Here is a 24,281-nt window from a genome sequence, read left to right on the forward strand (position 1 = left end):
TAATCCAGAGATGATCTGAAATGTAGGGGAGAATGAAGGTTATCAGCCAACACTGCATCATTTTATTTACGAACTTGAGCCTCTGCAGATTTTGATAGGCTGCCTGTGCACCTGTTGTCAGCGAGTCCTGGAGCCAATCCCCTGTGGGTGACTGTACAGAACAGTCAGCAGATTGGCTCAACCAGATACTTCACATCATACAGAGGCTAAAAATCAAGGGAAAACATTAATTTTTTAAAAGTAGGTGTCTTATACAGTGGTGGGCTTATAGGCTAAGTTCTTTTTCCTTTGTGCTCTTCTGTATTTTCCACATTTGATATTTTTCTTTTTAATTTTCACCCATAAAATCACGATATTAAGGAATACAGATCAGGTTGTCTCTGGGACACTGTCCTCACACCTCCTCATAAGGACTCTAACCCTCAGTGCCTCTGTCCTTCCCAAAGCAGTTCCCTGCAAGGGAGAGACCAGTGTCCTTCACAGAGTTTCTGCCCAAGACTGAGATGCAGAAGGCTGGGTTCCTGCCCGCACACCAGGGTGTGTGTGTCCATTGCTTCTGGGGTGGATGCTTATTTCTGCCCTGCCACCTCTCTCAATCCAATGCCTCCTCTTGGCCTGAGGAGCCCACACCTGTGTCCCAGTGTTCATCTTGGTGTCCGTCCTGTGGTAAGAATCTCTTGGTTAGAAGAGAGGGGCTGTACCCCTGGGAAGTGGGTTCAGTCTGGGGAACACCAGATTACCTGAGGAGCTTCTAGAAACATCAGTCTTGGCTTTACACCGAGCACATGAATCTGAATCTCTGGGCCAGGGTCTGGAGCCGAGAACCACAGCCGTAGGGGAGAAGCAAGCCCGGCATGGAGGGGCCAGACCCTAGCAAGGGTTTCTCAGTATTGACAAAAGGGTCCTGAAGCACAGACATGCTGGGCTTGGAGGATGACAACAACCGACATTTATTAAGCACCTATCATGTGCTGGGTGACCCTCTCAGCCATCTGAGGGGGGGTGTCATTACTTGAAATGTGGGGGAACAGTGTTGAAAATGCCCCGAGTTGCAGACGAGGCTGCAGAGGTGGAACTCAACCAGCCAATGGCGCACCTTTCATCTGGGGCAGAAAACAGGCTTTTCTGCTCAGAACAGCAGAGGCAGAGGGCGGTCTTCAGACTGCCCGAGCATTAGGGTCTTCCTCCCTCTCTTCTGGGGACAAGTGGGGATGCAGCTCTGAAAGAGGAGCTGCTGCCGTCTCTGACCTCACAGCCACCACTATTTTAAAGAGGAAGCCCAAAGCCTCTGCCTCCAGAGGGCAGGATTTAGGGGTTTGTTCACCACCCCGTGTGGAGGTGGTCCAAGTGGGGTGTGATAAACCTTGGGGCCTCCTCGCATCCTCAGGAGGCTACTGGGGACAGAAGAAAAGTTTCTGCTATGGGGTGGGGCACTTCTGCCAACAGGGATGGCTGGAGAACAGGTGCCCTGGCAGCAGCCTGCAACCTGGCCTAGGGCAGGGGCACACGGGAGGCCTCCCCCAGGCGCCGGGCGAGCTGGCTGGCCTGTTGCACCAGCAGGTTGGTGGGGATGACTGACAGGTGCAGGGCCAGCAGCTCGTAGCACCTGATGGCCTCCATTGGGTGGCTCTTGCTGTAGTAGCGCAGGAGCTTCCTAAGAGGGAAAAGGAGGACAAAGACTCAGGAGTGAGCGACGACAGTCCTCCCAGGCCAGAGGCCTCTCTGGGCCACACAAGCACCCAGACACCCACCCTTGGTCCTCTCACTAAGCCCCAGCACCAGGCTGGTGATTCTGTCTCCTGCTCCTCATGACCTAAGCTTCTAGGCTTGGCCCCAGGTCATGGTCCCTTCTTCAAGGTCCTCCCTCCTCAGCCGGTCGCATTCTAATTAAGAGGTGTCAGCAGGGAAGTTCTGGGTCCACATGGAGGTCTCCCTGTGCTACCAAGACTGTGCCGCATCAGGGTGGGTGGGCTCGAGGGGGCTCTCCTGGTGCTTCCTCCCTCACAGGTTGCTGTGCCAGCCTGCAAGGGGCCCCAGCCCAAGTTTTTAGCTTCTTGGGGTGGAATGGGGCAATTCTGGAGGAACTGTCCCCACGGGGGTGCCCTAAATCATTGACATCTGGGAACACGGACATCCTGCACCCTGAGTCAGTGTCACCTGTAGTAGTCACCTCCCAGCACACCAATGGGGACTGAGTCATCGGAGAGGACAGGCACCTCAATCATCTGCAGCTTGTAGCCCTGTGGGAGGAAAAGGAGGGTCTTGAGGACAGCAGGTGGTGGGCTGGGCGAGGAACCTGGCTCGAGGGAGCCTGGCGTGGCCCTGCTGTGCTCAGTGCTGCAGAATACACCTCTCTACCTGGTTTCCTGCCCTGTGAGGTGCAGGAACAGTCCCTGCATGAACCTCGGAGAGAATGTGGCACCTGGACCAGCAGGACCCAGCAGGCCGAGGGAGGGCAAGGTGGGGGCGGGGGTGTTGGGCCGGGTTTTGAGGCTCTTAAGAGGCTCAAGTCTCTGCTTTGAAGGAACTAGGAGTTCCATGCTGGGATAAGGTAGGAAACTGGGATCCCTAGACATGGACAGCATGCGAGGCACCGCCATGTGCTCTTACAGCAGCTCTCACGTGATGCTCACCTGGCATCAGAGGCCCACCCTGTGGTGAGGAGTCGGGCCCAGCAGTGTTAAGGGACTGTCCACTCTGCCCAGGTTGAGTGCTGTGGCCAGTGGCCTGTCCTGGGCCTCCCACCCCACAGCTCTGCTGCTTTCTACCACTCCTAAGGCCCCCTCAGCACACGCTTCCTTGTCTCTCTCAAAGCTCAGGTAAAGGTCAAGGAGCTCTCCAGCACTCCCGAGGGCAGAGAGCTAAGCTGAGAGCCTGCAGGTTGTTGAGAGTAGCTTCTGGTTCTGGCTTCATCACTGAGGCCTCGATGGCCTTGGCCATGGCTTTTGATCCCTGAAGCATGAGCATCACACAATGAGGTCAAGGCAGCTTGCCCCACCCACTACATGGGATTGTGAGGGTTGAAGGAGGGAACAAGGGTGGAGGCCCCCAAAGTACACAGAGTTATGGAAGGGGTGGGTGGGCAACCTGAGCAGGGAGGAGACTGGAGCATGAGGACAAGAAACCAAGGGGCTTTGGGGTGGAGGGGACGATCCTTGGAGCTGGAATAATGATGCCAAGTGACAAGAAAGGAGAAAGCATTAAGAGAAAGAGAGGGAAAGGAAAGGGGAGAGAGGTGCTGTGGACAGCAGAATCTGTGACCCACGCCATGCTGTGGCAGCTTCGCCTCAGGCAGGCTGTTAACCCCTTTGAACCTCCACCTACCAAATGGGAGTGACGGCGCACCCCACTTTATACAGAAGTGAGAATGTGAAGCACTACAGAGGTACCAGCTGTGATCTGAGGGCCCATCTCAGAAGGCCTATCTCTTCGTGTGTTCATCAGGACGCTGCCTGAGCAATGGCACAAGTTGGCCGGGCAGCAGGTGATCATGAAGCAAACTTAAATGCTGGCGTGATAATGTGACCATGGTTCTGGGACCCCATCGCTATACTTACCTGTCATTCCACCAGGGACAAGAAGAGATGAGGGACAGATAGACTGAACACAGTTCAGAAGAAAGGAATCCGAGGGTGACAGCAATGGACAGCACTTCAGGACTTTCCTGCCAGGGCCCTGGCACACCCACCATATCGTTCTCAAACCACAGGAAGTAGGAGCAGCAGAAGTCCCCCTCGTGGAACAGCAGAGTGGTGTAGCCCTTCTGCAGGTATCGGCGCGCCAGCCGGACCAGGGCCCAGACCTGGGGAGGGAAGAGCGTTCAGCACTGCCTGCGGCCACGTGGCTCAAGTGAAGGAAAAAGGAAGCAGAAGTGCTGGGCTGAGGAGCTCCAAGGCCAGGGGCACTGCCTTGGCTCAGAGCAGGAGCTTTGGAAGCAATCTCTGTCAGAGGGATTGCCCGGCCATCCCTCCAGCTGTGGTGAGGATTAAGGACGTTATAGAACTACTACACACGTAAATAGTAAACCCATACTTCAGGCCAGAAAATGGCCAAGGACAGTGTCATGTGCATGACAGGAGATTTGAGGTGTGGCCCCTAGAAAATTCCTCTGTACAGGGGCCCCCATGGGCTAGGAGGTGATGGCTCAGCTCTGCACCAGGAGTTGGGGGGAGCGTGTTTAAACACACAACATGTGGAAGCCAGGCGTGTCCTCTGCTACTGGGTTAAGATACAAGTGAGGATTCACCTTGGGGTGGACATGAACAGTGGACCTGAGAGATCACCTGCCTTAGGTCCCTGTCCTCCAGGGATGTTCTCTTGCCTAAAGCAGGAACTGTCATGGAGTTGCCTGAGAGCTGCCAGAGGGAAGGTGGCCAACTACTCAGCTTTCCCCGTACTTCCAGGGCTGGGAAAAGACTCCGTGAACTCTCTTATTAAAAGCCTGGGTGGGGGGATGGAGGATTCACTCCATAGCTGATCACAATTTACTGTCTAATTAAATCCACAGATACACAGGTTGGCTGTACTTTCCAGGAAAGCAACTTGACAATGTGCATCAATATCCTTAAAAACATTCCTGCCATCTGACTTAGTAATTCTGTTTCTGGGAATCCATATTGAAGAAATAATCAGAGATGAGGACCCATATGTATGCACAAAAGGTGTGTTCTGCAGAATTATTTATAACAGAGCAAGCCTGGAGACAGTCTAGAACTTCAAACATCGGGAAATGGTTATGTGAACTCTGTTGCATTCACATAATGGACTATTATAGAGTTGCTAAAAATCACGCATATGAAGAATTAATGGCACAAGGAAATGCATCTAACATAATGTGAAGTGAAAACGTGTCAAATAAAACTGCACATGCAGAGTGACCTCAACTGCAACAAAGTATGCAGAGGAAACAATAAAAAGCAACATGCCAGGGAGCCCTGGCTGTCCAGAGAGGGACAGCCATGAAGATGGTGGGGTTGGGCCACTGGCCAATGCTCTACGGCTTATATCTATATTTTGTGCCACATGCTGTGCTAAATATTTTACATGTATCATCTCAAGTCATCTTTACAATGATCCAATGATATAACTATTACTATCTCCTTAGTTGAAACTGACACTTCAACTAAGTCATGCCCAAGGCCACATAGCTAGTGGGAGGCAAGATGGGTTTCCAACATGGCCTTCTGCCATCCTGCTTATTTTAACTGGTAGGTATACTTTATATGAACAACACAAAAAATTGTTTTTAGAAAGTGGCAGAGGCCCTTACTCACCATAAAAACAAAACAAACAAGTTTGTCATGAAAAAGAATCAATTAAATTAGGAGAATGGTTCCTTAGTAGAAATGGTTCCACCTAATTTTAAATTCTGGTGGGGCTGGGGGTGTGGCTCAGAGATGGAGTACCTGCCTAGCATGTGTGAGGCCCTGCCTGAGTTCCATTCCCAGCACTACAAAAACTAAACATGTACAAAAATTCTGACTCCTAAACTGATTTCCCTAGAGTTCTTTCCATTTCAGCTAATTCAACAAAGTCTTACTGAGCATTTACTTATGCCAGACACTGGCCATTTCCTCCTCTGACCTAACAGCAAAGAGCACTCTGCTAATGCCAGGTACATTGATATGCTAGGAGGTGCTGCCATACACGGACTGAGGCCGACATGGTCCCAGGTGCTGGGCCTCTCGGCTCTGGAAGACAAGGTGCTGTCCCCGAGGAGCTTGCAGCAGGTATACCTGGCAGTCAGGTACAGTAAGGGTTAAGGTGAGGGTGATAAGAGTCCCTGGAGCCCAGAGGACAGCAGGGTCCATTCTTCCTGGGTGGGAGTCAGACCTCTGCACATCCTACCCAATGGGCAGTGCAGAGTGCCTGGACCAGAGGAGCATAAGTTACCTTGGCTTTGACGAAGGCGGCCAGGGGCCCCTTGCCCAATTCTGATGAAGTCTTTTCACTGCTGCTAAGGGAAGGCGCCACCATCTGCCCAGTTGTTCGGTCCACGTAGATGAAATGCACCAAGCCTGGGAAGTCCTCCAGGTAGGTGAAGGGTGAGTTAAGGTGCTTATAGAGCCAGGGATTATAAGCCTCCCTGTCTGGCTCCTGGGCTTCTGGTTCTGCGAAGCAGTGCCCAGGATGCCCCTCCCCATAGGCTTCCATTTCAGCCTAGCCCCCAGGATCCCTGCTGCCCCAGAGATCTCTCCACCTGTCCCACCTCCCTCAAGATCCTGGATACCTGCACAGGTAGCATGGTAACACAGACACTTCTGGACTCTATGGAAACACTGCAGTTTCACAGTTGGTCACTTTGGGAGTGAATTTAAATTATACACACCTTAAAGCTATGTGTGAGCAGAACCTGGCTGACCGCTCAAGTGCACAGTGATCTTGTTCTTCTTCACCATTCACGTAAGAGGTTGGGAAGGTTCCCAGTGATGGGAACTGACCCCCATGGAAGGGCAGTAGCTGGTGGATAAGAGGCCCCCAGGCATCCCTCTGTCCTGCCTACTGAAGACCAAAGTCCCATGAGATAGAGGTCTGACACTTAGGAAATTTTAATACAGAAAAAGTGTTTGAAGTTCCCTGTAAAATTGGTATTCTAAAACTAGTGTTCTGTAATACAAGAGACAAATAAAACTTGGGAATGGCTCTTTAAACAGAGATATACATTCACAACAGGCCTTCCCAGGATCTTCACATGCCACTGTACCTGGTAGCAATCCAAGGAAGGTGACAGGGGCCTTGTGAACCAACCAGCCCATGGCAACCTCTGTCCCTGCCCCCAATAGCTATTACCATTTTGCTGGCATAAGGAGCTTTAAGGCTGTTATGATTTACCTTTGGGACAGTGGCATTTCTGAAACTTCAGCCTGGGGGTGTCCTATAGATGAGGCAACTGCGACACAATCCCCTATTATTTTTCTTCAGAGAGAAGCAGCTGAGGTGGTGGAATACACATCCTCTCTTCCCCAGAGAGGGCTCCCTGGGCTGGCTGCCCAGATGTCAGGATATGACACCATGGTGATGTTCCTCCTGCTCTTCACCAACAGAAAGTCCTTCCAGTCCATCAGCCTCTCCCTGTGGGGGAAGTGAGGGCTGCTGAGAGGGGCGCCCTGCACTCCTGCTCTGGTTCCGCTCCCGCTGGTGAGGGCCTCTGCCCCACCTACCGCATAAGCTTCTGAACTTTGTCCTGCAGGTGCTGGGGCAGGTGTGGGCCTCCCCTGCTGGGCGCTGTGGTCAGGAAGCTGAGCCGGTAGGTGGAGCAGAGCTGCCTCTTCAGCTTCCCACATACCTGGAGCAGCCTGGGCACAGAGACGAGTGTGTCACAGTGCATGTCCCTCACTGCGCCAGGAGACAGCTTCCCCGCTTCCCCTGCAAGGTGCTCCTCGCCACTGTGCACCTCACCAACCTCGTTATTTTGCTGACTAATGTGGGGAAGGACTTGCCCCAGATGGCACCCAGTCAGTACTGCAGCTGGCTCAGGTCTTGGGGTGCCTGGTGTCAGGTCTTCATGCCCTGGCCCTCCACTTCCAGCTCTGCTTCCTGTGGCCTCCTGTGGGCTGGCCCTCAGCTTCCCAGAGACCCTGGAGCCTTTTCTCTCTCTGGGCATGCAGGGATGGCAGTCTCTCTGGGGAACATCTCCCTGTTCCAAAGACTCCCCTTGTCCTCTGGGCCCACCACTTACTCCCAGGATGATCCCGGTTCGCTTTTGGAGAAGGCCTTGGTCTTAAACTCCAGCCAGGTGCTCTGTAAGGAGGACAGTGGCAGGTCAGCCTCCAAAACATGTTCCACAGTGAGGTCCAGAAGAGCGGCTCTGGGAGGACACAAGCTCTGCCCTTATACAGCCCAGGTGGGCTTCTCTGGCAGCCCCCACCAGCACTCTGAGCACCACAGTCCACGCTGTCCTATTCACACAGTAGGCCTTACTTAAGAGCCATTTCCACAGGCCATGTGTGGGCATTACAATTCGTGTTCCGCCACACTCACGTAAACAGGCTGTGGAAACGTAAAGTGTGGCTGTTTGCTTTCTGTTCCCATTTCATAATGGGGAAAACAAGGAAGGTGGATCTGTGGGGAGCAGGCACAGGAACCAGCACCACTGGCCCCTGCTCTACTGGGACAAGATGGCCCTGCCGCTAAGCCTTGCTCATCTCCTCTGAGGCTGGGTGAATGCAGGCTTTGGGTCCTACCTGAATCTCCTGTCCCCCTCGATTCTTGATGAACTTGTCCATCCTCTGGCGCAGTTCTCCCAGGAGGGGCTGGGACCGCAGGCCACTGCCAGCCTCCTGGCCCTCCTTCAGCTTCTTCTCCACCAGGGAAAGACCATCCAGCAGTTGGTACAGGACCAAGGCCAGTGGGGTGCTGGGGCTCTATGGGAAGGAGCAAAGGGGTCACAGTGAGAAGCTATTCAGGGTCTAAGTGTCACCAGGGCAAGGTGGAAGATCCTGTACCTTGGTCAGGAGCACCATGTTGATGCCCGGCCACAGGGGTAGGCAGTACATGGTGTGGGGCACCAAAGGGCAATACATTTCTTTTATACTGGCATCCAGGAAGATTCTTCTGGGGCTGGAAGGCACTGGGGAGTGAGGAACCCTGGTCTGGAGGGTGTCCTCAGCTATCTGTGGAGGGAGGAGATTATTAGTGAGGTGAGTAGGAAATCTGGCCTCCTCCCCAAGTTGGATCCACGGTCAGTTGTCCCTTCCCTCCCCCACCTGTGTATGAAGAATAAAAAATTTTAGCTGCAGGAAATGCTGGTTCTTAAATCCATGCATTGCCCCGGCAATTCCAGTTTTCTGCTCTCAGCTTCTTCTGGGCCTTTCTGCCCACGGTCGGGACTGGATGCCAAGCAAGGCAGTGGGAAAGGGCGCAGGCAAGAAGGAGCAGAGAAGGCAGGATGGATGGACGCTAGGGGATGGGGAGAGGCTCCCTCTCCTGCATCCCTTAGAGGAAAGTGTCTAAAGTTCAGTATGCTCGTCATTTCAAACTCCCCCAGAATCTCCTGACAACCTTCCAAACTGGGTAACTAGGCATAAGACGACTAAATGAGCAAGACTCGCGCCTTAGTGGGGGCTCTGAATAAGGAAAGTGTCTAGTTGGAAAAATTACAGAATTAAGGAAATCATTAGAGATGCCAAAAAAATTTCTCTGTAAGGATGTCACTTCAGTTATATATAACAGCAAAAAACTGGAAACAATGTACGGCTTGTTCCAGGGATTTGCTAAATAAATAGTAACATATGCGTGGGTGGACCCTCAGCAATTCTTAAAAATCATACTGTTGAAGAGTGCTTGGTAAACGGAAAATACTTAAGCAAGAAAGAATAATGAACTACATTAGGATCCAAATGTAAGGAAAATATATATATAGTATGTGCGCATATACAGAGAGAGAGAGAGAGAGATACACAGAGAGACAGAGAGACAAAGAATGTGTGTTTGTAAAATCAAAGGAATAAAATATTTTAAGGAAACGTAAAAATGTTAATTTCACTTTGTGGATAGGATTGAGTGATTTTTGGTCTCTCTTCCAAACTTGAATTTTGAATTTCTCGTTTTTCTAGAATAAATATGTTTAGGTTTCTTTTTTCCCTAAATATCAAAACTTAAGTTCTTTTTTTAAAAATATAAAACTTATGTTCAACTTTCCCTCCCAAGAAAATGAGGAGGGAAAGAAAATTCATCAGGCCTGAGGTCCGGTACCTGGAGGAAGCCACCCTCATACCCCCTCCCTTCCCCAGGTGGGTCTGCCTCTGGGCTGAGCTGGGACTGACCAGCCTGAGGGTCAGCGTGGGGTTAGTGCTGGTGGAGTCATGAGGTCACTCAGCATCCACAGCACTGCAGAGGAGCTATACCCATGTAGACCTCTGGAGACTCACCTGGGGAACATCAGTTGGCGGGGTGCCCCCTTCTAGCCAGATGGTGCTACCTGTGGGCCACAGGTAAGAATAAACAACATAAATACTGTGAGAACAGAATGATGTCACCTTAGCATGTCAGAAGGACTGGAGCCCAGAGGGCCCTGTCCATTGACAGTCAGCTCTAAGCCCCAGGCAGGAGCACAGGTTGTAGCCCCAGATTAGCTACCTTCTCCCAAGCTGACCAGTGCAGGGTGAACTCTGCTTTACCAGGTCTAAAGCAGCCTGGGATGGGAAGAGAGGCTTCCCGAAGAGCTGGCTGTTGGGACTGGAGCTCCTTAGTATGTACCTGGCAGTGTGTGGGGGGTGCATTTTCCTTAGCACCTCTTCCTTGAACCCTTAATCTTCTCCTTGTTTCTGTCAGCACACAGCTGACATCCAGTTCTCCAATCACCAGTCTTTTACTTAACACTACTATGTGCCAGGAATTGAGTAGATTTTCTTCCTAGCATAACTCACAACACATGGAACCCACTATATATTTGAAATATTACATGTTTGCAATAAGTAATAATTGTTCTCTCTTGTATTTAATTGCAAATAGTCTTCATCTGTAATCATGCTTCTTTGGGGGTAGGAAGTGTGCTCCTAGGTTTCAAATGCCTAATTTACAAATGGATAGCACAACTCAATAGTTTGTAAGGCCTGAGTTCTCAGTGGATGAACACTTACACCTCTGAGGCATAAAAACACCTAGCCACCAAGAGAGAAAGACCATAAGGAGGATTCTGATGACTGAGGAAAGAGAGTGATAAGAAGGAATTTGGAAGTTCATCCAAAAGCCACACCTCTCATCGTGCCCTGGGCTCAAGGGGTGCTTAAAGAATCTGCAGATGGCTATGGACCCTTGTCTCAGAAAAAGGCCCAAGCATGAGTTGTCACACAATCTCAGGGGCTCCTAAGCTCCTTAAAGCTGGTCCAAGGACTGAAAGTTGAGGACATTTAACCCTGGGTGTTCAACCTTGGCCGCATATGAATATCATTTGGCACCCTAGCCATTGCTCAGACCAAGTCAGAATAGCCAGGAACAGGTTCAGCCTCAGTAGTTGTGAAAGATGAGTACATTTAGGCAGTCTTAACTGCCCACAGCAGCCAGTCCCACTTGAGGCACAGGTATGCTATGTGCAGCCAGAGCTGGGAGCCGCTGGCTTAAAGAAACCAAACAGCGAATCCCTCAAAACAGACTCCAACAAGTTCCTCCTCCTGCAACACTGGCCTTCTTTATTCTATGAAATGGTGTGAGCCACAGGATCCTTCCTTTTATCCTACAAACTTCATAGATAAATGTGATGCTCATTTGCAGTAACAATGACAATACAGATTTCAGTTTATCTTCTTTCCTAAGCAATGTGTATTATTTTTTGTTAATAACATTTTGAATGTTAAGATAAACATTTTATTGTTACCCCACATATTCTGGAAAAACAGGGAAAGTATAAATTATAGAGACTATTTACATTTTAAAATGCACTTAACATCAAAAAATTACATAATTTTACTTAATGACAATTATTCACTACAAAAAAGAAAAATGAGGTTGATAAACATACAGAATTTTAAAATGAAATCAACTTGTCACAAAATGCTTTAAGGTGCATTTGAGTGGTCTCAGCTGTCAGTGAACACACACTAGCACCAACACTGACTGTATCCCATAGCCTGTGCTCTGGGAATCTGAATATCTGCCCGGGGCCCTCGGATCCCTTGAGTGTGGAGATCCACTGAACCCTATGACAGATCCCCAGGGTTGCAGCCTAGCACCTGTGCTGCTACCCAGGCTCCTCCCCAGGGCTCACCTGAACTCTGCTGGCCAGGGGAAGGAGCTGGTGTGAAGTACTCTTCAGGAAGAGAGAAGCTGTCTGTATCCTGGGTGGGGAAGAAGGCAGCTCAGACCCAGGGCACAGGGGACTCTCCCAGAGGGCTCAACCCCCACCCTGCTCTCCTGGGAGGCCAGGAAAGGCCTGGTCCCAGGATGAGACAGGGCCACCCTGTCTCCTTCATGCAGTGCCCGATACACACCGTTTCTGCAGAACTCCCCTTGGTTGGGCCCGAGACACGTGGGCTCCGGGCCTGCTGCATAGGGATGTTCTGGCTTCTGTGGGGCCTCCTCCCTGGGGAAGGCTGTGAGAGGGCAGGGGAGCTGCTGGTTAGCATGCATCTGACCCAGCTCTTCCCCACCATCCTCTGCATCCCAGCACCTCACAGAGAAGCCCTCCATCCCTCCACCCAGCTTAGAGGGGACAGGCACCTGCCCAGCTCATACAACTAAGTGGTGAAGCTAGATTTCAAACCAGGACTGGCTCCACAAATCTGCATTTTCAACCCACATGCATTCTAGAACCCCAAATTCATCTGAAAGGAGCAGGAAAACAGTCATGCCCAACCACACGGCCAGCTGTCTAGCCGACTGCACAGCCTCCCTCCAGCCTGCCTGCCACTCTCAAGGAAGGTTTTCTACACCATCTCCCTGATGGCCTCCCTTCCACTGCCATGAGACCTGGCCATCATCGTCGTCCTCTACTGTGTTCTCACTTGGGTGGAGGTCCTGAACCAGGAGGATGAGGGCAAGGAGGTCGGCTGGGCGCAGGGAACTCGCACCATGGCTACAGGGACAGGAGAAGGGCATCTCATCAACACATGCCCAGAGGCAGCGGGGGCAGCTCTGCCCTCAAGGAGCATGCCTACCTGCTGGCTGACTTAATCTTTCCTGGAGACAGACAAGGTACAAATAAAACTAACTCTTCTATTTTAAAAATAAAACGTGGCTGTGTAGAAAAACAAAAATTAGCAATGAGGAAGCTCCAGGGATCAATAACATTATAAAAGGAGCTCTCCTAGATGCAGGCTTCCAGACTGTTCCAGGGAGAAATAACAGAGAAGCGAGTGGGCTGAGGGAGGAAGAGCTGAGCCTGGGGCTTCAGGAAGAGACAGGCCTGGAAGCTTTGCTTGCTGGGCAGCTGCACTCTCCAGGTGGAGGGAATAAGAAGGACGATGTGGAGGCCCTCCCGCAGCAGGGCCTCGGGCTCACCTGGAGTAGAAGGCCAGCAGCTTGCAGTGAACGAGCAGGAAGGCGTGCAGGGCCTCCTCACTGCCCCGCTCAGGGCTGGAGTTGACAGCCTGGATGACATGCCGCTCCAGCGCCTCTATGCTCAGCTCACAGAGCTGGGGGTGAATCAGCCGCTCCACAGCCTGGCCAGGGTGGGCAGGAGAGGGAGCCATGTCACTCACCACCTCTCCTGCTCTGGGTCCAGGGCTGGTGGGCACGTTCACTCAGTCCAAACTAAGTTCATACTAGGTGCCAGATATTTGGGAATAGGGAGACGGACTGACATGACCCCAGCCTGCCTGAGGTTCACAGGCTGTTCCCAGACTCTGGTGGATGAGGCCAATAATTCACAGGAAATAGAAGACATAAGTGTCAATTGTAATATATTCTGAGTAGGAAACACAGAGGGCTGAGCCAGAGAAAGTGAACAGAGGCTTATTTGAGTAGTGTGTTCAAAGAAGTGTCCCTATGGAGGTGACCTTTAAACTGCCACCTAAAGAACTGGAAAGCCTGCTAGAGAGAGCGGGAGGGGGAATGCGACAAGTCAAAGACCAAGCAAATCCAAAGGCCCTGTGGTGTGATGTTCAGAGCAGGGCTGTCCAGCTGAAATGGAAAGCAAGTCCTAGGCATAATTAAGTTTGTTTTTTTTTTTTTTTTGTAAAAATAAAGAGATGAAATTAATCTTACCAGTATATTTTACCCCATACCTAAAATATTACCAATGTATAACATAAAGACATGAATTGGATGCTTAACATTCTTTTTGTGTGTGTGTGCTAACACATGAAAGTCTGGCATGTACAGCATGACTCACAGCTGCGTTTCAAGTGTTCAAAACCACATGTAGTTAGTTAATCACTAATGACTGGACAGAGCTAAACATAAAGTATTCCTGAAACTGAAAGAAGTCCTGTGTGAATAAAGCAAGAGAGGCGTGAGCTGAGGTCTAGGTGGGACAAGCAGAGACAGATGGTGACGGGGCTGGTGGAGCTGGGGAGGAGTCTTGATTTTCTCTCACCTCCATTGGGTCATTTACTGTAAGAAGTCTTTCCTGATCCCTGGAAACAACTGACTACCCCAACCATTGTGCCACCATGAATTTTGATAAGAAACCTATTATGATACCCAGGATATTTGTATTTTTAATACACATTCTGAATGACTTTCTCCCAAGGGCAGGGAAAGAGTCTTCATTCATCAGGGCCTGGCCCACCTCTTAGTGTATAGCAGAAACTATACGTTTACTGGAGGAATGGATAAGTAGGGATGTACGAATGAATTCCTTTCATCATCTAGTTCACTAATTCTCTCTTTAGCTATGTCTCATATATTTTGATGAGAAACCTAAGATGACACCCAGGATACTTAACTCATCCCTTAAGGTTTTCATTTTACTAATTATGCTTTTGTTTCTAAATGTCCACATGAGTTCTTTTTCAAATCTGCCTGGCCATTTTTTAGTCTCTTGCTATTTGTTCATTTTTTTGATTTTAATTGTTATGTCTTTGTATATTTTAGTTATTTTATATTCTGTAACCTAATAATTCTAATATAGCAAGCTTCTTTGTTGGTAACTGATTCCCTGACTTTCCTTGACTTTCAAGTTATAATGGATTATTTTCCTGTGTATCTGACTTCTTTTAACTGAGACTTCATTTCTATTTGATCTTAGTCTGTCCTTTAAGGCAGTGTTTTCCCAGGTATGGTTCCTGGGTCAGCACACTCAGGATCACCCAGGAACTTGTGAAAAACGCAAACTGTAGAGCCTTGATCCTAGGCCCAATAAATGAGAAACTGGTGGTGAGCCCAGCAACCTGTACTCATCCAATATTCCTGAAACTGAAAGAAGTCCCAGGTAACCAGTGCAAAGTGAGTGAGGACAAGAGAGGCGTGAGCTGAGGCTGAGGCAGGACAGGCAGAGACAGATGATTCTGATGCACACAAGAGTGTGAGAGAATGTGTGTTTGTTGCCATGAGCAACCAGGAAGTGCTACTGACCAAAGCTACCCTAACCCCCAGGCCTGGGCTCAGCCTGGAAGAGGCAGGTTCAGCTCCCAACATCCTGCTGGCTGGATGCTATTTTCTGGCTACGGTGTTGGTATCATCTGCTCTCAGGGCCTCTTGCCACTTCTTACCACTCTTGTGGTAAGGTTATCTTCAGGAATTTCAGTAATACATAGTGAGTCCCAAACCTGCACTGGGAAAATTCTTACCCAGAATCCAGTGGTCCATCAGAGTTCCCAGCCCACCACATGGCCAGAAAGAATGACTCAACATAAACAAGTAAATTTCAGGGTCTTCCTGTGCCCAAAACAAGGTCTTACAGCTTGATGCCCCCTCTGACTCAACATCTCTGAGGCCCAAAGTATCCATGCCCCATAGTCACCTCCACAGCGAAGCTCTGCTCCTGCTCCCGTAGGCGGCTATAGGTCCACAGCAGGCTCTGGAAGTGCTCCCACACCTGGACGCGCTGATCCAGGTCAGGGGGCCGCAACCTGGGGGGTAGAACCAGGGAGAATGGAAGCCCATGAGAAAGGTAGTATTTTCAATTCAAGCTTAGGACCACCATCTCAGGTCAGCATGAGAGTCAGCAAGCTCAGGAGATGTGACCATCTAAGTGGGACACCCACCGAGAACAGAGGCCATGTTTCAGACTGTGCCCTGGCTACACTGTGGTGTGACATGGGCAGGGAACCAGAAGACAGGCCCTTGAACAAATAACTTCACTCCTTAGACTCCTTCACACAGATGTATCAAAGGCAGTTAGAAGCAATAAGGAAGGTGTCTGCAGTTCCTAAGCTTCTCACACCTCCCACAGGCCCTGGAAACAGAAACTCTGGTCTATCATCAGGGCAGAACACGGGGGTGCAGCCCTCTTCAATGCTGCACAGGTAATGATGGTTTGTGTAATGGTAGCTGCTGCCTGTAGCACTTGCTGCCGACAGTGTGACCACCTGGGCAAATAACTCATGAGATCATGTTTGACAATTTGGTAAATCCTCAATTGGCTACTTGCTTACATCACTTCAAAACCAAAAGATTCCAGGGTTTCCCCTGTGTTAGGGAATTGGGATGATTCCACCCTGAACCTTGCTCTTCTGGGTCCATGTTTCAACTGAGTCCCTTTTCTGGGGTCCTTCTCACCTCAGTGTACACTCTGAACCAATAATCTCTTTTGCCAAGTTTGTTGCAGGTCCAGAGGTGGGTTTGGGGGCCTGACCCCTCAGATAACATAGGATTGGGTGTATGAAGGCATGCATTTTTCTGGAAAATGAGCCTGAAGCTTCTTTGAGAGGGGAGAGAGGACCAGCTCAAACCAGGGTGGAAATGACAAAGTAGGGAGTGAGAGTACTAAAGTCAGATTTCCAGGCTGATGCTGTCACCAACCAGCTGGATGGTTCTGAGTAAATATTCATGTTCTCTGCCCCATATGTAAATGAAACAATCAGACCAGCTAATCTCCAAGGCTCTTTTGAGCTCTGCTCCTCTGAGGGCCACAGGTGGGGCAGAATATGGAAGCACAACTTCAGAGGCTAGGCATATGGCTGCCTGGCCCAATGAGGGTGCTCAGCAGAGGACAAGGAAGGGACCAGACTCAAGGACTCACTCCTTTCGGATGAGCTGTCCATCCATAGTAACCAGTCCAAAGTGCACCTCGAACAGGTACTTGAGCACGCAGAGCTTCCGCCGAAGATCTCCCTCGTTCTCAGTGTGGTCCCCATTGATGGCGATGAATAGGCATTCTCCAAACTGTAGGGACAGCCAGGCAATGTCAGCTAGTCCCTGGGGACCACTTTTTATCTGCCATGATCTCAGCAGACAAGGGAGAGGAGGCCTGAGCCCCAGGGGATTTTGATAATATGCTGTTTCTGCCCTTCCAAGGAAGTCTACAGTCTAAGATGAGGGAGGGTATGTGGATTCCCCATGGAGCTGAGGGAACAGGAACATGGGCCACAGGGCCTCACACTCACCAGGTGAAGGACATACAGGGAGTTGTCATTTTCTGTTGAGAAGCATGTGTATGTGTCTGAGAGTTTCTCCAACATCGTCATGGAGGAGATGATGACTGGGGCCAAGAGGGTGCTGAGCTGGTCTTCCAGGGCAGGAAGCTGCAAGGGGTCAGGGAAACAGCACTGCTTGGTGTGTACCAGATGCTGAGGACAAAGGAGTAAATAAGACTAGACCCGTCTGGGAGCAGATCACTGTCCTGATGGGGAGGGGACAAAGAGAACTTCCCCCACCACCTTGGGTGATAGGTAGGAAGGTGGGGAGTCAGCCCAGTATCTGGGCTGATCAGACTCTGAATCTGGAAGGAAATACCAAGGAACTGGCCACATTTCCACAGTAGAATGTCTGGGGCATTTAACTGAGAACTTGTCAACTCTAAGGAAGTCTATAACACTGTTTATTGGCATGGGGGATTTATCCTAAGGAAAATGACTGGTGATAGGAGATGTGCACACAGATGTTCATTATAGCACAATTTACAGATGCAAACAGAGTAAAAAACATAAATGCCCAGTACTAGGGAAAGAGTTAAATAAATAACAGTACCTCTAAGTGATGGGAGAGTCTACAGAACCACTTAAAATATTAATGTTTCGGTGACAAGAAAATTCCTCTTATACAAGGTTATGCATATATTTTTAAAAGATGTGAATGCTCTGTATTTAAAAATACTTAGAACAAAGTACTGAAGAATATTAAGAAAGCCAACACTGTTAAGTCATTACTTCTGGATAGAGGAATTATAAGTGAATTTTTCCTCTATTTTTTGTTTCTGTGCTTTCCATAACAAGCATGTATTTGCTTTGATAAGCGCTCTCCCTATCCATTCTCCCGGCCACCAAAAGAAGGAACAAAACAACTAAACAAAAGCAAAAAGGAATGAGGCAAATTTGTTGAGAACCTGTGAATGAATGTGGGAGGAAGCCAGCTGAGCTCGGTACCTCCAGTTCCCCAAACTGCAGTGAAATAAAGGAGGAAACAGCTGATGTCCCCCAGGGGACTTCAGAGGACTGGAATGGAATAAGGGGAAAGTTGTACCCTCACTTGGAGCTGGCACGTCCTACAAGGAGCTAAGTAAGTGCTCGCCTTGAAAAATGAACCAGGCGGCTGGCGAGGAGTCCTGTGCAGCCCTGAATGGGCCTGGGTGCAGCAGGACGGTGCACATTTTCTGCAGACATTCTCAACATGCAGGCACCCAGCCCAACAGTGTGTCCTGCGGGCTTTCATGGTGGCTCCTTCACATCATTCCCATCCCAGCCCAGAGGGCTCCGTTCCTGGTGGCCACCCCACCCCAGCTATTCCCCATCCCACACCCTGTTCAATGTCTTCTCTCCATTTACCACAGCCTGAACTGGAGTATTTCTTTGCAGTCTGGTTCACTGCACATCACCCCTCTTTAGACCCTAAGTTCCCTGACAGAAAGGATCACATGGCTATGGTCACTGCTTTATCCCCGTAGGCCAGCATACAGTAGGTTCTCAGTTAATATTTGCTGAATGGATAGTCTCCCACATAGACAGGAACAAATGCTTGTTGAGTTATTCACATTCTATGATTTTCTTAAATTGTCACCAATTCTACAAATAGAAAAGCCACTTAAAATCCGATTCTATAGAGCAACTCACTGTGAAGAATAGCTTTCTCTACAGACATAGGAACAATCTTTTTATGATTGGGGAAAGGAAAATTTTTGGTATATGTAGAGTTGGAAGGGGCACTCTTACATACTATTTGGTGGGATTATAAAGTGCTACAATATATTTGAATAGCTTTTGACTCATTTCTATTTTAGGAATAATCATAATATCAAATAATCGGAAATGGGATGAAATTCAAGCACAAATGCCCCATACAGCAAGTGATAGCTAACTAGACGGAATATATATGTCCAGCATTAGAAAATGGTTAAATAAATGATGATACATTTGTTCATGTACTGGAATATAATGATGCCATTAAGAATTATGCTTTTGGGAACATTCAACAAAATGGAAGAATGATTTTGATATAATGGGAAATGAAAAAAAACAGGAAATAAAACTGTAAATGTGGTATGATTCCTACTATATAAAAGATACTGACTCAAAGCAAGTATATTAAAGAGCTAATAGCTCTGGGTAGCAGAATTATGGGTCATTTAAAAACTATCTCTTTGCTTTCCAAATTTCCTTCAATTAACTCATGTTATTTATATGATCAGAACAAATGAGTATAGCATACAAAAAAGACTTTTTTCCTTTACACTAGTCTTAGGAACTGAAATATACTTAGGAACTGAAATATCAGGAGTTTGTTTCAGTACCAGGTTTTTAATAAAGTGGGGAACACAAAATAGTTTGCTTCTTAAATTGATCGAGTTGAAATAGTAGTTCTAGACTTAAGACAAATTCGTAATTTAAAAATTAGATGTCCTGCCAGGTGTGGCGCCTATAATCCCAACCAGTAGGATCAAAAGTTGAAAGGCAGTCACAGCACCTTAGCAAGACTCTGTCTCAGAATACAATAAATAAATAAATAAAATAAAGAAGGGCTGGGGATGTGGCTCTGTGGTTAAGCTCCCCTAATAAAATCACTCTAATGTACCTGAGCTCCAATACCTTATTTTCTCTTAGCAACTAATAAGAATATCAGTGCTGTTTGGTGAACCAGCCTACTGGAGTGGAGTGGGCTCAGCTGGAGGGCAAGCCCTTCATAGCAGTGAGGGCAGAGAGGCAGGCTCTCTCTCTGCTGCTGTGGAAGTTCAAGAACTCCCACTACTGCATCCCCAATTCAATTTTTTTGAACTCAAAATTAATGAAAACATTTAACATAAATCGCTTGTTCAAAATGCAGACCAGAATTATATAAGTGAAAATGACAATAATTTCTGATATTAAAGTAGTAAACTGGATGTCCATGAGCAATATAGAAACCCAAAACTTTAATACATACCTCACACCATATTCAGAAGTGCAAAATGGGTCATTAGGCCAAATATGAAGCACCAAACTCTAAAACTTCCAGAATAAAACATTGGAAAACTCTTGGGTTAGGCAAAGATGTCTTACACATGACATAGAAAGCATGATTTATAAAAGCAAAAATGGAAAATTAGAGTTATCAGAATGAAGAACTTCTGCTCTATGAAAAATACTCTCAAGAGAATGCAAAGATAAACCAGACTGGAAGAAAATATTTGAAAAACATATCTAATAAAAAGACTTATATCCAAAACATATCAGAAACTTCCAAAACTTGAAACTATCCAAACATTTGGAAGACTTTAGTAGTTCCTTAAAGAGTTAAACATACACCTATGTGAGCAAGTCATTCTATCCTAGGTATTTACCCCCCACATACATTAAAATGAAACCATTTGTCCAGAGATTTGTACATGAATGTTCACAGTTGCTTTATTTATATTAGTCAAAAACTGGAAACAATCCAAATGTCCATCAAGAGGTAAATGAGTAAACAAACTGTGGAATATTGATATAATAGACAACTACTCAGCAATGAAAATAAATGAATGATATATGATACAATGTGGATGAACTGATAAAGAATTATGCTGAACAAAAGAGGCCAGACTGAAAAAAAAAAACACAAAAAAACTAAACTCAGATATACACTGTATGAAATACAAACTATTCACAATGGACAGCAGATCAGTGGTTGCTAGGGGAGGAGGTGGGAAAGGAGAGATTACTTTTTTCAATTGATTGTGATGGAGTCATGGGTATACACACACACACACACACACACACTGAAGCAGATCAAACTGAATATTTAAATATGTACAGATAATGGTGTGTTGATTATAACTTAAGACAGCTATGAAAAAATAATGCACGGTTTATTCTAAAGATTTTTGGTACAAAAACTAATAACACTAAGTTTCTCTGTCACATGGTTAAAAATCCTATCTCCTCTTGCCTTCACTCCCAGCAAGCCCTGGTAGGGAGCAGGCACTGAGGTCTCTGTACCCACAGTAACAACAGGCTGACTTCCAGGGACATGCACCTGGCTGTGAAGGACACTGGACATGCACACACCCTGCTAATTCCTTGGGTCCTCCTGTACCCTTGCATTCTGGGAAATCCACGCTGCTCCCTGCCACCCCAGCTCCTGGGACCACCTATGCTGCACTCACCTCTTCTTCCTCATTCTCTGATTGCCCGAACTTCAGCCGGAGACTTTCTTTAAACTCTTCATCTGTCCAGTAGAAGAGAACCTCTGCGCCCTCAGTGGCCACCAAGACACACTTCATCTGCCAGGAAGAAGCAAGGTCAAGGTCAACCTCAGCTCTGATATCCATGAGCTCAGCCTGAGTAATGAAGAGAATCCTAACCCCAGCAAACTCTAACTGAGCCCTTTCTGCATGCTAGCCACTATCATGAGGGCCTTCTTGGTGTATTTTGTTGTACCGTGATATAAGACTCTCCAGTTACTGCCATTTTACAGAGCAGGGCGGGGTCACAGCCTGAGTGGAAGAGCTAGAACCAACCCAGGTGTGTCTGATGCTGAACCCCTGTCCCCATAGCATCAGACTCACCATGGGGCCTACTGAAAAACAAGGAAGGGACCCTAACATTGGCCTGGACACAGTGGACTGCCTAAGGACCCTGTCCACAGTTCCTACTTGAACTGCACAGCCACCCGCCTCCAGGGTCTACAGCCCTTCTAAACTCTTCCCCATTGCCCACACTTGCACCTTCTGTGCCACAAGTTTTAATGCTTGAGAATAAGAAACACTTCTTGTTACCAACAAGATTCTTAACACAGAGCTTGATACCCTGGCCCTGGCGTTCAGAGATCTGGATCCTCTCAACCTGTAGGGTAACCTGACCAAGACCCGCAAGGCCAGAGCTCTGGGCCAGTGTTCGTAGCTGCATTCGTTTAGGCTTCAAATTCCCTCGTGGACCTCAGTGTGCTACACAGATGTGACTGTGCTGTAAAGTGCTAAGCTGTGATGATGCTTAGAAAGCTTTGCTTTGACTCTTGTAGGAGAAGGTGTCCAGTTTCCCAGGAGGCTCACAGCATCCTGAGGTCCTGGCCTCTGCTGTAGTCTCCAGGAACTGCTGCCTGTGCAGCTCAGCGGTCCTCACTGTGTTCATCTCAAATCTCCTGCTGGTTTATCTACTCTGGAGCACCCAGGATGTTTACAGGTTAGAGTGGGGAGAGGATTGCTAAACACTACCACAGAAACTGGGAGAGCAATAGGGTGTGAAGAAGAGGCTGCTGGGAGAGGGCAGGAGACCTGTAAGAGGCTGCTCAGAGACTCTGGAACTGTGTGGGGTTGGTCTGACCAGAAGGAAGTGAGCTATGATCAGAGTCTATGGTTGACAGCAGGAGGGCCCTTTAGGCTGTGGCAGGCTGGCTGGAGATGGGCCACTCTAAGGTCACGAAGGCCAGCCATCTGAGTGTGGGGTAACGAGGGCCTGCTCCTTGGTGGAGGCCAGGATTGTGGAGAGGAAGGAGCCAATTAAGGAGATGTAGCTTAGAGATTTAGCAGGCTCGGATGACTGCCAGGATGTGGGGGATGAAGAAGATTGGGCAAAGGTGACATAAGGATGCAGACCTGGGGAAGGGGCGTGGGATGGGGAGGGTTTGCAGAGCCAGGAAAGCTCAGTCTACTGTCTATCTTCGGTTTGCTTCCCACAGTCCCAGGGTGGGTGCCTCCAGCCTCCCTGTATGCCCAGAGGGCAAGGTCATCTACCTTTGTAAGTAGCAGTGGAGCTTCCAGGCAGCCAGAGGCTCAGAAGGGGTAGTGGTAGGCAGACTCGATGACCAGCTCATGGAACAACAGCACAGCATTCTCAGTCCTGCAAATGCTTAATACCAAAAAAAAAAAAAAAAATAAGGGCAAGCAGAGGCTCTGGTCCCACTAGCTGCCTGTTCCTAGGAGTGGACAAGCTAGGGATGGCTTGAAAGGTCAGAAGTCTCCCCTCTTCCCCCTTTAATGGAGAACGTGAGCCTAGCCAGCAGAGCACTTTGTGCAGAGCAGGGCCCACAAACATTGGTTCCTCCTGAGAGCTCTCATTTCACTATGGGTCACTCAGAGAGGAGGTGTGGTCAGCAAATCCTGAGCAGTCCCAGGGAGCTGGCTGAGTAACTAAGTGGAGACAGCACAGTACATCCCAGGCTGGCAGGTGAGCAGTCTCTGTGTGAAGGATGGAAAGTGGCTATCCTGGGGGAAGCCACAAAGGGCAGTAAATTAATTGAAAAGGCATGAGATCTGGTTCTGGCTTTGTCTTTGCCAGGTCAGTTAAACTCTGAGCCTCAAACTCCCACTGGGAAAGGAGGGAACAACCCTCTGCTGAATCTGCCTACAGGGTTACAAGGAGTCTTGGAAGTAATCAGCTAGATTGCTAAAAAAGCTCAGCAAACTCAGCTTTCTTATATAAATGGGGAAGGGATCATTATTGTTTTCCAGTTGTCCTTCTTCAAGTAACAGGATGAACTAAGCAGGTTTCAGAATCATTCAATTTTTAACAAAAGACAGGAACAATATAAAGCTACACAGGGAACCACTGGAAGCAGCAGGGCTCTTGGGGACTAAAGGCTGCATTCCAGCATGGTTGGTCTTAATGCCAGTCTAGAAACATGGGAATGCTTTTCGGTGGGCATTAGCTTCTACTCCATTCTCCGTAGGATGAGACTGTTTGGAAGTGAACTTCACCCATTTCATTTTGGAATTTCCTTTTCTCCTTGCTATCCTGCTCTATAGAGGAACTCAGAGGAGGGGGCTTTCTGGCAATGGGAGTTCCAGATGGCGCCAGCGCGCTTTCATCATCTGGACCAGGGGTCCTCTCCAGCAAACTACTCCTGTGACTTTTGTCCCGTCTTCCACAGCTGACTTGGGGCCGGGCCTTGCCCCTACCCGGGCAGAGGGCCTGCATTGTGTCCGGACAGAGCCTGAGCCGGCCCCCTGCAGCCGCCGGGCCTTCCTGCCCGCCAGGCACTTCAATTTACTTACTGGTTTCACCCCCAAGACCCCAGGTTCCCCCCGAACTTTCCGGCGACCCTAGTTAGGAGGCCCGGCTGTGGTCCCCGGCCCACGGGGAGGTGGGGCCCACTCTCGGGGACCCCCACGGAGTCCCCTCCGAGAGGGCTGCGCCGGGTCCCGGAGGAAGCTCCGCCGCCCGCTGGGGGATCCACCCAGGGCGGCACTAGGACTGTCGCGAGGCCCACGTACCGGATAGCAGACCCCACGGCCCAGCCGGCGCTAGCACCCGGGCGCGCTTCCGGGTGGGACCGCGTGACCCGCCACGTGATCGCCTGCGCGGGAGGCGGGAGCTGTGCTCCGCGGGTTCGAGCCCCGCCCTGCCTGGCAGTGC

General features: G+C 48.9%; 1 protein-coding gene across 7 annotated transcripts; it reads right to left on the minus strand.

Annotated features, from left to right (window-relative positions):
* Positions 1–926: 926 nt before the first annotated feature.
* Hps1 (HPS1 biogenesis of lysosomal organelles complex 3 subunit 1) lies at positions 927–24,281 on the minus strand. Of its 7 annotated transcripts, none has more exons than XR_001504464.2 (20): positions 24,140–24,281; positions 22,661–22,775; positions 21,095–21,211; positions 16,926–17,063; positions 16,562–16,704; positions 15,341–15,449; positions 12,937–13,097; positions 12,406–12,511; positions 11,928–12,029; positions 11,705–11,774; positions 9,870–9,919; positions 8,445–8,612; positions 8,184–8,363; positions 7,679–7,740; positions 7,161–7,295; positions 7,006–7,071; positions 5,893–6,037; positions 3,558–3,802; positions 2,158–2,240; positions 927–1,654 (listed from the first exon to the last, which is right to left on the minus strand). XR_001504464.2 is itself a non-coding variant. In XM_015494618.2 (20 exons), the coding sequence occupies exons 3-20, from the start codon at positions 21,209–21,211 to the stop codon at positions 1,492–1,494; spliced, it is 2,112 nt and encodes a 703-aa protein (XP_015350104.1). In that variant the 5' UTR covers positions 22,661–22,775; positions 24,140–24,281; the 3' UTR covers positions 927–1,491. The 7 variants fall into 7 exon arrangements, 5 of the variants coding, with proteins under 5 accessions (XP_015350104.1, XP_015350103.1, XP_015350106.1 ...); XR_001504463.2 differs by having other exon boundaries at positions 16,926–17,108; XM_015494618.2 differs by having other exon boundaries at positions 3,689–3,802.

Source organism: Marmota marmota, unplaced genomic scaffold (genome assembly GCF_001458135.2).
Source record: "Marmota marmota marmota unplaced genomic scaffold, marMar, whole genome shotgun sequence".
Taxonomy (NCBI): Eukaryota; Metazoa; Chordata; class Mammalia; order Rodentia; family Sciuridae; genus Marmota; species Marmota marmota.

What these genes read in the sequence shown, in the direction of transcription:
- Hps1 (XM_015494617.2), bottom strand. Translation starts at nt 21,211, where the DNA reads ATGAAGTGTGTCTTGGTGGCCACTGAGGGCGCAGAGGTTCTCTTCTAC. An exon ending in GAACCGGGATCATCCTGGGA is followed by an intron (nt 7,296 to 7,678) that starts GTAAGTGGTGGG and finishes CTCTGTGCCCAG; the next exon opens with GCTGCTCCAGGTATGTGGGA. An exon ending in CCGCCTTCGTCAAAGCCAAG is followed by an intron (nt 3,803 to 5,892) that starts GTAACTTATGCT and finishes TTCCCTCCCCAG; the next exon opens with GTCTGGGCCCTGGTCCGGCT.